A 14060-nucleotide genomic window follows, 5' to 3' on the forward strand; every position below is an offset into this window, starting at 1 on the left:
ATTAGGTTTATTTGGATCTTGTGCTTTTCAGAATATATATTACAAGTCTCTCACCCGCACGTATCTAAATGTGAGAGAGGCTTCTACGGGCTGACTACCAAGTAGTGAAGATAAATGCTAAGTCAGACTATAAGATATCACTCGATAGATGTAGCATGACTTATCAATATCACTGTCTTTGGATTTGAATATTTACCAAGATATAACAAAGATACAAAATTTAACACAAAAAAAAGAAAAAGAGAATTAATTAGATTTAAAAAAAGAAAAAGTTATTCCAGCATTAACATAATTTTTGAGATATCACAATAAGTGATTAAAATTGTACAATATGACACTAGAAATATTTTTTCATCACAAGAGAATCAAGAAATTATAATCCGTATTTCACAATCATTTCTAAATTCCGCAATTTGCGAACCGTGAGGGCAGATTGCTTGTACAAGTTACTATATAAGACAGTGCGGTTCTCCGAATGGGAGCTGACTATCAAGTAGCAAGGATGGATGCCAGGGCAGACGGTATTAACCATTCCACCTATTGGTATTGGCACGCGGAGAAAATATTGCCGAGTCGAGAATTCGCGAATAAATCTAAATAACCTTCGTATCGGAATACCGCAGTCTTTCGTATCTCTATCGTACGTATCTGTTAAAAACAGTAATGCTGGAATGATTTTTCTCCCTTATCTAATAGATATATATCCGTTAGGTAAGAAAGAAAAATCATCATTATATGTTATTCAAATTTTGTAAAACAATTTCCTAATCTTTCAGGTATTTTCAAAATTCCAGATAAAGCGAATATTTAAAAAAATATTTTTAATGCAATTTTTTAAAATATGATTTTTCATTTTAATTATATTTATGCATTTTCTAATGATTTTCACTTATACGAAGGAAAAATACATAGCTACTTCAATTTTGTGTACTAGATTTGCAAATGTACTAAAACAAATGAATAGCTTTCATCAGATAAAATGATTAAACAACTTTGGAGAAAGGGAGAAATTCATATTTATATATTTCATTCTTCAACAATGCAAAATATTTTGGTTGAATTTTTATACACAATCGTATAGAGAAAATAGAGCAATATTGCATAATTCAGATAAAAATCAATAAGATGATTGAATATTTGAGATTAAATATTTCTTGAGATTTACAAGCACATTTCAAAAAACATGTACTTACAATATATTGCGATATGTTATTCGTTTTTTGTTCTGAAATCATTCTTGGAAATTGTTTTAAATTGATTGCACACTTTCAAAAATTTAGATAATTCTATTTTCATGCGATATTACTTATTATTAATTATTTAAGTAAAATAATTTGTAAATAGAAGTACATAAATATAGATATATAATATACCCCATATTTAAGTCAGTGCAATATTTTGTAAACGAAAAATTATAAAAATATCAATATTCACCTTCTCGATGCATAATTGATTATCTTTATCACATATTACCTGTGCTCCTTGTATACATCGAAGAGAATCCAAAGCAACGCACGAATATCTTCACAAGAGAATCGCAGAGGATAGTGATACAAAGAACAAGTAATTCCAGAAGTAAGAGGCTATTTCTGCAGAGGCTTTCGTCGCGCATCGTCAATCCAGATCCAATATTTCTCCGGGTGTGAAACTATCCCCGCGATCGTCTTTCTGACTCCTATCAAGATGACCTTCAGGTGACAGGTTCTTGCCACCGAAGCGATTGCCAAAATTCAGAAAATCGGAGCAGGGACTGCCGGCCTGTGCAGGTTCGGAGAAACGTTCTCTTTTTCGTCGCTTTTACCGTAATTACTCTCAAAGGTTTTTACTTGGAGTAAGAAGTTATCTGCGACGTCACTCTCCATCGACGGCTGTCGGCGCAATCGTCTCGGTGACATGGTTGTACACTGCTGTAAAGCGTTATCACAAAGGTCCATTGCATTGTTGCTCGTTTCCTGCGCCAAGAATATCACGTGCCAGTTAAAGTTTTATTTAATATTTTATAAGAAATTTGTACTATCCGTTAATTGTTGCTTGTGATTATATAAATATTAACAAATATCAATTATAATCAATATTATATATAATACAAATTATATATCAATAAATATATTCAATATTATCTTATAGCTGAATAAGAGAATAAGAGAAGCTGAATAAGAGAAAAAAAGAAAATTAATTAATTAATTAATTAATTAATTAATTAAATTTTATAATTAAAGCGCAACCATATATATACATATATGAAATTATACTTACGAATTTAGAATTGTCATCGACAACTTTGACAATATCACCTTCCTCGGTCGTAGTGATAATGCCGGTGCCGAGTTTTTTACCGAGTATCTTCACTTCTTTCCTGCACCCTTCAAACGCGTCGATGGTATTAGGTATGCAACCACTCGTTTGCATGGTAGTGTTCTTAAGGAACTGCTCAAAGGGACTGAGAAGTCTGTTATCTTGATAATGTGGAGCGACCAATTCGTGACTATGATTCTTCGGCCCCAAAATCTTTACCTCGTTCAAACCGGAAAACATCTTGGGAGGCGGTAAACAAAATTTGTCACTGAAAGGCTGTAAAATTCGCATGACGAAAATTATTATCAAGAATTGCTCAAGTATAATTTTCAAATAATCTTGTACCTTAATACATTGATTTCCGGAATCCATCATCTTTATGTCCGATTGACCGAATGATATTAAACCGGTATCGCAGTCGTCGTCGAAAACCGATGGCAATCTCATTTTTGGATCGTACTCTAGATGATGATCTGTCATGGGGGAGACGCCAAGAATGTTTAGATCGTCCGCAAAGCTCTGACTGCTCTTCAGATACGGGAATGTCTCGTTCAACAACGACAATGGTGGATGGTTCTTCATTAACAGAGACGATAATGAGGATTGCGAACTAGTAGATAGATTCGAAGAATGACCCAAGATGCTTGTTAAATCCTGCTGACTCGACGATATGGCTATGGCTGAAATCGGTAACCATTGACAAAAATTAAACATACAGTGTTTTTATAAATTAAATCTTTTAACGTTATAGTAATTTAACGTAATTTATATATAAAGTTGTATGCTTTTTACATTAATTTAAAAAATTTTTAAATTAATTATAAAAATAATGTGAATTTTTAAACTAATTTTAACAATTTATATAAGCTATATTATATACATATAGAGTATCCAGTAACTATATCACTTCTCGTATGTAAGTAGAATGGCTTAAAGTGAATAAAAAAGTCCTGTATCATTTTGTGATTTTTGCAAAATTAATGAGAAATTAATTAAAAAAAGATTGTTCTATTGCTTATATATTGCTTATTTAAAAAAGTAATTACTAAAATTTACATATATTAATATATATGTTGCGATTTACATACGCACGACAGAGAGAGCTTAAGGAATTTTTATAAATTGAGACATTGTGACAAGAATTTACTTACCATCGTCATGCCCGACGAGGACGTTATCGCTGTCGATAGTCAGCGATTTGGGACCCAGCAGAAGATCATCGATTTTGGTCTGGGAAAGGAATGTTATACCATCCGCGAAACGATCGTCGAGGCTTTTACCCTCAAGAATCCTAATGTCTTTGTCCTCGAGAATCTCGATACCGTCCATTGACATACTGCTGGATTTCTGGCCAGATTCCAGCACCATGATCTGATTATCGTTGTCGCCAATGATGACGTCACCATTATTGCGTATATTCACAAGATTGATGGCATCCGCCTGTTCGCTGTCAAGAATCGTTACATCGTGGGAATTCTGCGCCATTAAGTCGCGGGCTTCGCTGCTTGTCATAACCTGTAGACATAACACGGACAAACGGTAGGAGTATTGAACTGCTTAAAGCTTCATCATGATCAGAATAATTTATTACAATAATGCAAATTGTGAGATCTATATACACAAATTTGTCTTTATCATATTTTGAAATTTCAATAAGTTTTAGAATTACAAAAAAATAAATAATATTAGAATTAATATTAAAAAAAAATAAATAATATTTAGAAAATTTTAAGTTATATATTTCTCAAAAATTATACTTTTCAAACTTCTCCACTTCCCCCGAAATTATTTTTGAGAATTATGGAGAATTTAATTAGGATAATGTTTGGATGTTATTAATAGATATTAAGTTTAATTAAATTTTTGCTAATTGGAAGAAGAGCGCCAAAGATAAATTCCGACACAAAAGTCATTTCTATAAAAACGTTATACGACACGTTTCGCAAGCACGACAGCGCTGCACAGTTCTCTAAATAGAGAAATCTATGTAAAGGAACGAAGGCGCCTGACGTGAATACTCAGAATGTGTCGCGCATACTGTGTAGGTCGAAAAGATGTCGACACTATAATGCCAGTTTTGCGTAGAAAAGTATGTCGCCTTTTCAGAGATAAAGATGTCAAAGGGCGACATCTTATATCGTGGAATTTATGTTTTCTTAAGTTAAATTCCCACAACATCAACAATTGTCTTTTTGATTTTAAAATCCAAATTTATAATATCCAGCCAATATTGAATTTGAGATACATATTTTATCAAAATATAAAATCATACAATTCTTAAAAACTGTACGAAAATACACCACGAAAATAATTGGATTATAAATTGTAAAGGAAAAAATTTTTTTTTCCAAGCTTCAACAAGGAATGTCCTTCTATTCACCAAACGTGACTATTATCGGCTATGCAAACATCAACATAGTTTCATACGTGAATGCATTAATCGTTTCCATATTACCTCGTAACGACCGTCCTCCGTAGCACGAACAAATTGTATTCCACCTTGCGCAGCCAGCTCCAGTAATTCGTTACACTCGTCTATTGACGGAGTTGAATTCGCGCTGTTTTGACGGTTCATTTCGTCTGGATCAGGCTCAGAAAGTGAAAACTGCGTGTCCAACGCTGTCATTAAATCATCTGACAACAAAAGATGAAGAAAAACATTTCGATAAAAACATTTGGTTTTATAGGATTGACAAGAGCTTACCTTGCTCCTGTTCTGCTCCGGGAGGCTCGACGACGAAGCTGGATTTACCATCGGCTTCGATATTCTGTATCACTGTGGCAACTACCGGTACTTTCACCTGAACAGCCTTGTTGCCGTCAGCATCTGAAGTCTCGCTAGGATTCGAAGTTATTTTCCCTGCCAGTCGCAAATCTTCAGCAGTCGCAGGTACAAGTATCTGTATATAATTATTAAACAATATCTCTGATTGTCCCAAATAATTGAATGTTATTAAATATTAATATTAATTTAAAATTATTATTGATTCCGATTTCGAATCGAGCATGTTTACAAAAGCTGTCAGAATTTCCGACAGCAAGATAAACGAAACAAGTACATCTGCAAAACATCGAATTTTTCTCTCTACTCTTACTATATAATATTGGATATATAACTTTTAATAAACTTCTCTTGCGAAGTTAACTAAAAGTCGAGTTTCTCATCAAATGTATTACTATATATAAAAATAATAACTACACTAACAAATAAAAACTTTTAAATTAACGTTATTACAACTTTTTAAAATTTTCATATAAATTCATGATTACATATAAATTTATTAAATTTATTTATATGTAACTAAAAGAGTTATATATCTTATTTGTAATTCTAAATGACTTAATTTTTTCATGTTTACTTATATATTTTATTTTTTATTAAAAATATAAGCATAAAATATAGATAAAATTATAATTTAATTTTATATATTTTTTTTTTACTTTCTCTCCATACATATGTTTTCTATATGATATAATGTCCATAATGTACATACTTACGTGCTTATTATTTGCAGTGGACAAAACTTTGACAAGTACCGGTATACCCTTAATAGGTCTATAAAGAGCAAAGGGAGTTTGGCCTTGCAGCAACGCAACCTCCATTGCTTTTGTTTCGATTTTGTTTATCACAAGGCTATCCATTAAATCTGACTATCATGAAACAGGATTCCAAAACTAATTACACAATCCATAATTCTCATTATATATTTATCATAAATCAAATATATACTAACTGAGCCAAAATAATCCTTCTCTTTGTTTTCGCTCGTTTGATTTCGATCGCCATTGAACAATTGTATGATCCTAACGTTCTTGCTGAAAATGTATAATTACATATCACATGCTGAAATATCTATAATTAAATCAACTCTGCATTATGTAAAATAATAATTGAATATATAAGCGCTTTAATTGTCTGTCTATATATCTATCTTCTGTGGGAAATAAATTAATAGACAAAAATCGATAGAAATTTGTCCTACAGAATTTTAACTAATTTCTTCTAATTTCTCTATTTTTATAAGATTTTATCCAATAAAAATATCAGCGACAGTCCGTAATAGATTAATATTTTTAATTAAATAAGACATTTTATTCCTTATTCCTCTTGTATTTGCAAATATTTATATAAAATGATTGAAAAAAATTTAAATGATTCATTTCAATGATTGTGCATTTATTGCACTATTGGTTGCGCATTATACATCAAAAATAATAATTATATTTATGAAAAATAAGAACCTTTAAATTAACGTTGTTACAACTTTTTAAAATTTTTATCAATTTACGATTATATATAAATTTATTAAATCGACTAACATCATGAGGCCTCTTTACATACCTTTTTGCGGTATTAGATTCGTTCATAGTAGATTGCGCGTTGCTCGTGCTTCGATACTTTATACCGTGCTTGTATTCCTCGTGCGATCGTAAGGCGAATCTACGCGGAAACTCCTTTCCGCAGACTCCGCATGAATATTGCATCTTGTCGGCGTGTGCGTGCGCCTTCACCTTATGACAGACCAAATTTGACATCTGATTGAAGCCTTTGCCGCAAAGCTCACATTTATATGGCCGCTCGTTCGTATGCGTGAACACGTGATTACGCAGATTGCCTGAAAAGACCTAATGTTAATTGTTTCGATTTCAAGTTGATCACATCAATTTACGCAATAAAATACATGGGAAATCGTAAGATATATATTAATAATTTTAAGAGCAAATAAAGGAACAAAATAGATGTTGCAAAGTATAAATTTTTTAGAAGAAATTTAGGTCTGCTGGAAATTAATAACGTGTATGTTATATACCCTTTTGATGAAACCCTTTACCGCATACGTGACACTTGTGTGGTTTGTGTTCCGAATGTGTTTTTCGATGAGAAATTAACGTAGACACCCTGAAATTCAAATTACTTTAAAATGTCAAATCGTTATAATTCAATTTTATTGAAAATTTATTGCTTTTATGTTAAAATTCTATGCATCTAAATATGAAAAATGATAATTTCCGACCTGTTAAATGTTTTCTTGCAGAATTCGCATACATAGGGTCTAGCGTCGCTATGTATGGCCTTGTGTTGACTCAATGTTGACAACTGGCGGAAAGCCTTGCCGCAAGCTTCGCATTTGAAGTTTCTTTCATCAGTATGGGTCGGCAAGTGTCTCATCAGGGTGTACTGGTGACGGAACTCTTTTGAACCTGATATATAAAAGTTTCTTATAACGAAAACAAACTCATCTTCAGTGACAACATTAAAAAGTAATTACTTGCTACGCTACGAAATCGAATTGAGAATTTGAAATGATATTTCTCGCGAAAAAAAATATTAAACTTGACGTTTTTATTTCAGTTTTATCCAAATGTATAATTCTTGCCTTTTTAATAATTATTAATCAATAATAATAGTTGAAAAAATGAAATATATATTCACATATGTAAAAAAATATTATTTTATATATTAATTAGATTTTTCAAAATATTGCGTCACAAAAAAATTATATAAAAATTCGAAAGATATTTTTCATGAAAAAATATTAAACCTAACATTTTTTTAATTTAAGTCTCTCTTATTCGAATGTATAATTATTATGTATAATTAATAATCTTTTCTTTTTAAAATTATTAATTAATAATAATAATTTAAAAATGGAATATATTATTTTCTCTCTTCATATATAAAAAAATATTATTCTATATATTAATTAGATTTTAAAAAGTATCGTTACTAGAAAAATTACGTACAAATGCCGCATTCCCAGATTTTAAGCGTCTTTCCGTCGCGTTTTAAATATTTTACAAAATGCAATCTGGATCGCGGATCATCCTTATCGATAAGTCGCGTTGTAGTGGACGAAGGACCTTCAGCAACAGGATGTGAATATACAACTACATTCTCATCCGGCGTATTGACGCTCTGCTCGAGAATCTGAAAGACCGGAAATTGGGATTTTAACGAAAATACCGTGAGATGCAAAAAACCAGGGGAAATTTATCGGTCGCGAAGAAAGAATACTATGACTAAGAAAATGCAATTTCCAACAATACTTGCATATTTACTGCCATAATTATGTTGCATCGCGATGTAGAGATAGGCAAAATCCTTGGTTACACAAAACTATTAAAAGCGTATGCAAGTGAAAGTTCTTCAAAGAAGAAAGGGAACGAACTCTAGATAAATGAAGGAGGACGCGTACGCCCCGTCAAGTGAAATATTTCGTGTAAACTGCTGCTGTAACGATATACACTCGCTTTCGGCAAACAACTTGCCCCGTGCTAATAGTTGAACAAATATTTAAGATAGCTCACTTTAGCACTTACTTTGTACCTTAACGCTTCCTTGCCGAGGAGTTTTGTGACGGTGCCGTCGATATTGATCACTTCGGAATCTATAGCTGCATCCAGGTCCATGCAGTCATCCTTGAAAGTGATTTTACATGATCGCAAATCGTTCTCATCGATAAAACTTTCACAGCAATTAATTACTTGGATCAATTGCTGATCGGTTGTAGATCCTAATCCCGACACACTCGGTGTATCGCCGCTCCTCGAGTCTGGGCCCGACTCCTCCTTCACGTAAACCTCGTAAACGCTAAGTCGCCGCATTGGTGTTTCACAAATTAAAAGGATTAGTAAGAGAATTGCAACAAAGGCGTGAGCATGTGGGATTATAACGAAAAATTTTACAACTAGCTTTTCTTTTTACATGCATAAAAATTTAGCCAAAAGATTATGTACACTGCGTGTGTGTTAATCTCTCTGTTAGATATAAAAGAAGAACGATATTGTACAAAATTTATACAAGAAGAAAATAGTTTGCGTTCGTGCTTATGCTGACTAGAAGGAACGTCGTGAGCTCACCTGATAACTTCATCTGGAATAGGACGAGGGAATTGCACCTGCGGATCGTCGTACTGAGTTTCCCCTACAAAGTCGAAAAGCATTTTAAGGTGTGAAGAAATTATGTGTTATCTTAAAAATAATATTATATACTACATATTATATAATAGTTATATTACTACATATCTTAAAAATAATTATATTACTACACACGATACGTGTCTTTTACCGCAAGAATATTAAGGATTATAAATAAATATATATACATATTTTTTTTAGAACAGATTTCTTCTCGAACAACATTTTATTATTTTATAAATTACCCAATCTATATCTTTTCGATGATAGGATATTTTTTTCCTTTAAATTTGCTGAAGTGTGTACTCTTATATATTATTTTTATTTTATGGATTCATTGATCAAATTTACGTTTTGATAAAGTGAAAATATTACGAACTTTTCATCTCGATATCTATAGAATATTTATTTGCTTTCCTGGAACACATTTTATTATTTTACGATCTATACAATTTATACATATATTTCTTTTCGATGTGTGATAAAATATTTCTTCTTTTAAATTTTCTAAAGTGTGCCCTTATATATTATTTTTATCGTTTATGGATTCATCGATCAAATTTACGTTTTGATAAAGTGGAGATATTACGAACTCTTTTCATTTCGATGTCCATAGAATATTTACTTGCAAGGAAAGAAATATACATGCGATGTATTATTGTTTGTGAATGTTGATCGAAAACTTTCCACTGCTCCAGACTTCCTTGAGGGGAGAGGACCATTGTTTTAGTAACGTAACCGGCTAATCGACGATTAGCATCTCGCGACGAGATAACGCGACGCTCATCGTCGACAATGCATTGTCGTAATTTTGACTTACATATAACGATATATAATCGTGTAAACATTTATCTCATATTTCATTATCTGGCTGTATTATATTTCGTACATATACGATATGGACGCTTATTTATTGCTATTTTATCCATGTCTATTGATAAATAAATAAAAAAATTAATTTGTATTGAGTCTTATAAAATAAATAAAAAAGTAAATTTGTATTGAGTCTTATAAAATGATCAAATATAATATCAGATTTATCAAAAAATATCCAGTTTATTTGAAAAAAATCTGTATGATTAATTAATATAATAGATCTAATAAGCTTGAAATTTTTTCTTAATTATAATTTACTTATTAATTATACATCTCCTTAATTTATATTATATTATGATTATTGTCATACATAATTTCTATATTTTAATTTATATTATTGTCATAATTTTTTTTTTGTATTTCGGAGTAATTTACTTTACATGAAAGATTGTGTAACAGATCTCATTCTAAAATTTTCTTACAATCAAACGTATAATCTATTTATTAACTGTACATCTTTATATTTAAATTTGGATATTACTGCTATAATTTTTTTGTATTTCGGAGTAATTTACTAGAAAGATGTGTATGTATATATATGTATATATTTTTATTTCCTAATTACAGATATAACCGGTGAATGATATGTGATGGTGAAGAATGCTACGATTACAACGTTAAAAAGCAGATTAAGCGTGTAAAAGGCTACGCTAACAGCAGCAACTCCGAAAAAAATCAGGAGTCAAAATGCAGAAAATACATTTACATACATGGGACGCACATCGATATCTTTATTCACCGGATATATCTGATGCAAAGAAGTCGAGAGACAGAATCGAGGGACGTGATCGCGCGATTCTCCCGAGGTGTCACGATGCATCGCGACTCGCGGCTCTCGGACCTCGGCTCTTTTTTTTATCCGGCGTTAAATAAACGAAAGCCGCCATTATCAGAGCTCATTTTTCACGACGCGTGCGATGCCCCCCGCTCTCGCGTGTCACCATTCGCGAGGCGGATCACCGGCGACGATGGTATATTTATACTCACAATTGTAGTCTTGCAGCAAGTTGGCCTGCGACGACATCCTCGAATCGATCGTCCTGCGCCGGTTATATGGATCGGATGGATCTCGCCGGTCCTCGCCCGTCAATGTCATTGGCGTTGACCTCCTCCTCCACCGGATAATTTCTCTGCAATCGGGCAATTCTACGCGCTACGCGAGCGCCGCCTGTCGGCCGATCGAGGAATCCAACGCTCGACAGGAGCGTGTCCTTTTGACCGCAAGCTTCTCCGCAGGATATAAAAATTTTAATAAATAAATATGAGCAGAAAATTTGATATAAAAACAAATATAAATATTCTAAACATCTTCTGGAAGATCTTCAATTAAAATATAAGGAAATGTAAAATGTATACAAATAAATATGAGCAGAAAATCTGATGATATAAAAATCTCGCATATCCCTCGTGACTCGCCGATGAATCGTGAAATTAAATAATTGGATAATTGAATGTGAAATAGAATTTTTAAGCAGAAAATCTGATGATGTAAAGATCATAATAAATAAATATGAGCAGAAGATCTGATATAAAAATCCTAATAAATGAATATAAAGATTTTAATTGGAACATCTTCAATTAAAATATAAGGAAATGTAAATGTATACAAATAAATATAAGCAGAAAATCTGATGATATAAAAATTCTAATAAATAAATATGAGCAGAAAATTTGATATAAAAATAAATATAAATATTCTAAACAGCTCTTCTGGAACATCTTCAATCAAAATATAAAGAAGTATAAATGTATACAAATAAATATGAGCAGAAAATCTGATGATATAAAAATCGTAATAAATAATAAATAATAATATTAATATAAATATTATATTAATAAATATCTAATATCTCATTAATAAATACCTAAATTAATAAATATTTAATAAGTAATAAATACCTAATAAGTAATAACATTGATATAAAAATCCTAATAAATAATAAATAATAATATTAATAAATAATAATGTAAAGATTCTAATTGGAACAGCTTCAATTAAAATATAAGAAAATATAAATGTGTACAATTTTTGAAACTTATAATAGCATTGAAATGTCCCTGAATTAATTTGAAAAATCTAGTTTTTTTGTTTCAAATGTCAAATTATCCAGTTCAAAATTATCCTTATCTCTTTCGCCGCAAAGTTAAGTTCCTGTATTTGCTTGTGCAGCATTAATATGCCGGGAAACATCTGGATTCCATTCGATGGACGGTGAACTAAGGGAAGCCATCTTGAGACCCGGAGACCTACCCGGAGAGTTACCCTTCCTGTTTTCGAATTCCGGTCAGGTATGTCGGCAGCGGCGCTTTCCACCTACATAGACATAGATACCCCGCCATACTTGCCCGACTCAATTATGACTTGCTACTTCTTGCTTTAGCCGCTGTTTAAGTTACTCCCCTGGATCTTCCGTCTCCTATCTCTGTCTGCCTGCCCTGCCTGCATCCTTACTCGAATCAGCCGAGTCACCCTGTCAGTCTGTTCTCTCGGATGCTGAGAAACGCAGTTTTCCTATATAGACATCTTCCTCTGCCGGATAAGACGTTTGAAACGTAACATCTCAGAAAACGTCTCAGACAACCCTCACTTGAAAAGAAAATGTTTACAATAAGTTGTAAGCCTTTAAAAAGGAAAGATATTTCGTTGCATATTCTTAATTAAGACAAGGTACACTTGTTTATTTTTATTAATTGTACTTGCTATATATTTGAGTAAAATAATCTTTGTTTATATTTGCTACGTTTAAAAAGCTTGCAAATTCATAATCGATTAATATGCAAGTCGTTTTCACATTTTATGTAAGCATTTAATATTTATTAGAGATGTAAAAAAAACAAATTTTTTCAGATATTTAATATCTTTATATTTTGATTATTGCAAATTAATTTTTCATTCTTTCTGATTTTTTAGACGATAAATGTGAACAAACCATATATTAAAAATATTTTAATATAAATTGCATTTCAATTGACTATATAGTTATATAATTATTATTTTTAATTAGATAAATTCTTTAAAAACAAATAAAACTTGAATGAATTGTCTTTATTATAGATACAAAAACACAGTATATAATTTTTAATAATGTACTTTAATCTCATTATTATATTTTTTATTATTTTAACTTAATAAAAAAAGAACTAAAAATTCTTATTATTTTTAATTTATTTTTTTTTCGAAAGTAATTTTATAGATTAAGATTTTTGCGATTAAAATGAGACGAAATATATGACATAATTTGGATACTTTTCAATTAGATAAAAATAAAAGTAATAAAAATTTTTGTCTATCTAACTAAAAGTTATCTGAATCATGTTGTGTTTGATGCAATTTGCTGAAAAAATCTCATTAATTCATTACAATTACTTTCGGAAAAAAATTAATTATAAATATAAAAAATTTAGAGCTTTCTTTATATTTTTATAAAATTTTTATATTAAAAAAATAATAATATTATATTAAAGAAGAAAAATAATACTATATTTAAAAAATCAATGAAGAAAGACATTTTTTTCAATATTTGTTTTCTATAAAATAAAAAAAAACAGTTTGCTTATATCTTTATGCATTGCAAAATCGCATTACCTATTGCTCACAGCTGCGTATTTCTACAAATTTCTACAAATTCTCCCTCACCTCTTCTCTCCAGTGTATTCTTTCATAAAAAAACTAAACTTGCTGCATGACGTTATCCCTGACGTATTATTCAGTGAATGCATAGCGCTTACGATTCCCACGTAGTGAAAAGAAATGCTCGCAAAGTATGCGCGAGTCGACGCATCCACGCCAATGTTTGCCAGCTACTTGCAAACTGTTGAGGAAGTGATGACAATTCTCGCTGGATGTTCTTACTGCAAAACTTGGTCTCCTCGACGCGCTGCATGAACGGAACAAAGCGCGTTTCTCCCTTGATAGTGCGTTGTGAAGGTGCGGGAAGAAGCTCTCCGGTGATGCCAGAAATTACACCTTT

General features: G+C 31.4%; 1 protein-coding gene and 1 long non-coding RNA gene across 4 annotated transcripts in view; both read right to left on the reverse strand.

Annotated features, from left to right (window-relative positions):
* Positions 1–998: 998 nt before the first annotated feature.
* Positions 999–11593, reverse strand: LOC145963636 (uncharacterized). Of its 3 annotated transcripts, XM_083085738.1 has the most exons (18): positions 10800–10918; positions 9779–9912; positions 9157–9220; positions 8782–8887; positions 8617–8715; positions 8041–8224; positions 7311–7497; positions 7107–7195; positions 6638–6911; positions 6030–6111; positions 5794–5946; positions 5000–5195; positions 4751–4929; positions 3447–3810; positions 2641–2975; positions 2257–2571; positions 1827–1952; positions 999–1758 (listed from the first exon to the last, which is right to left on the reverse strand). In XM_083085738.1, exons 1-18 carry the CDS (start codon positions 10907–10909, stop codon positions 1615–1617), a joined length of 3141 nt encoding a protein of 1046 aa, XP_082941864.1. In that variant the 5' UTR covers positions 10910–10918; the 3' UTR covers positions 999–1614. The 3 variants fall into 3 exon arrangements, with proteins under 3 accessions (XP_082941864.1, XP_082941866.1, XP_082941865.1); XM_083085740.1 differs by lacking the exons at positions 9779–9912; positions 10800–10918 and adding an exon at positions 11077–11585; XM_083085739.1 differs by lacking the exons at positions 9779–9912; positions 10800–10918 and adding an exon at positions 11077–11593 and having other exon boundaries at positions 8617–8887.
* Positions 11594–13289: 1696 nt separating this feature from the next.
* LOC145963640 (uncharacterized) overlaps positions 13290–14060 on the reverse strand; it is a 41990-nt gene continuing 41219 nt past the window's right edge. Inside the window, exon 3 of the long non-coding RNA XR_014436221.1 lies at positions 13290–14056. This is a non-coding gene — a long non-coding RNA (uncharacterized LOC145963640). The remainder of the gene's footprint in view (positions 14057–14060) is intronic.

Source organism: Camponotus vicinus, unplaced genomic scaffold (assembly GCF_025532165.1).
Source record: "Camponotus vicinus isolate PSW18456_S1 unplaced genomic scaffold, iyCamVici1.0 SCAF_13, whole genome shotgun sequence".
In the NCBI taxonomy this organism is placed as follows: Eukaryota; Metazoa; Arthropoda; class Insecta; order Hymenoptera; family Formicidae; genus Camponotus; species Camponotus vicinus.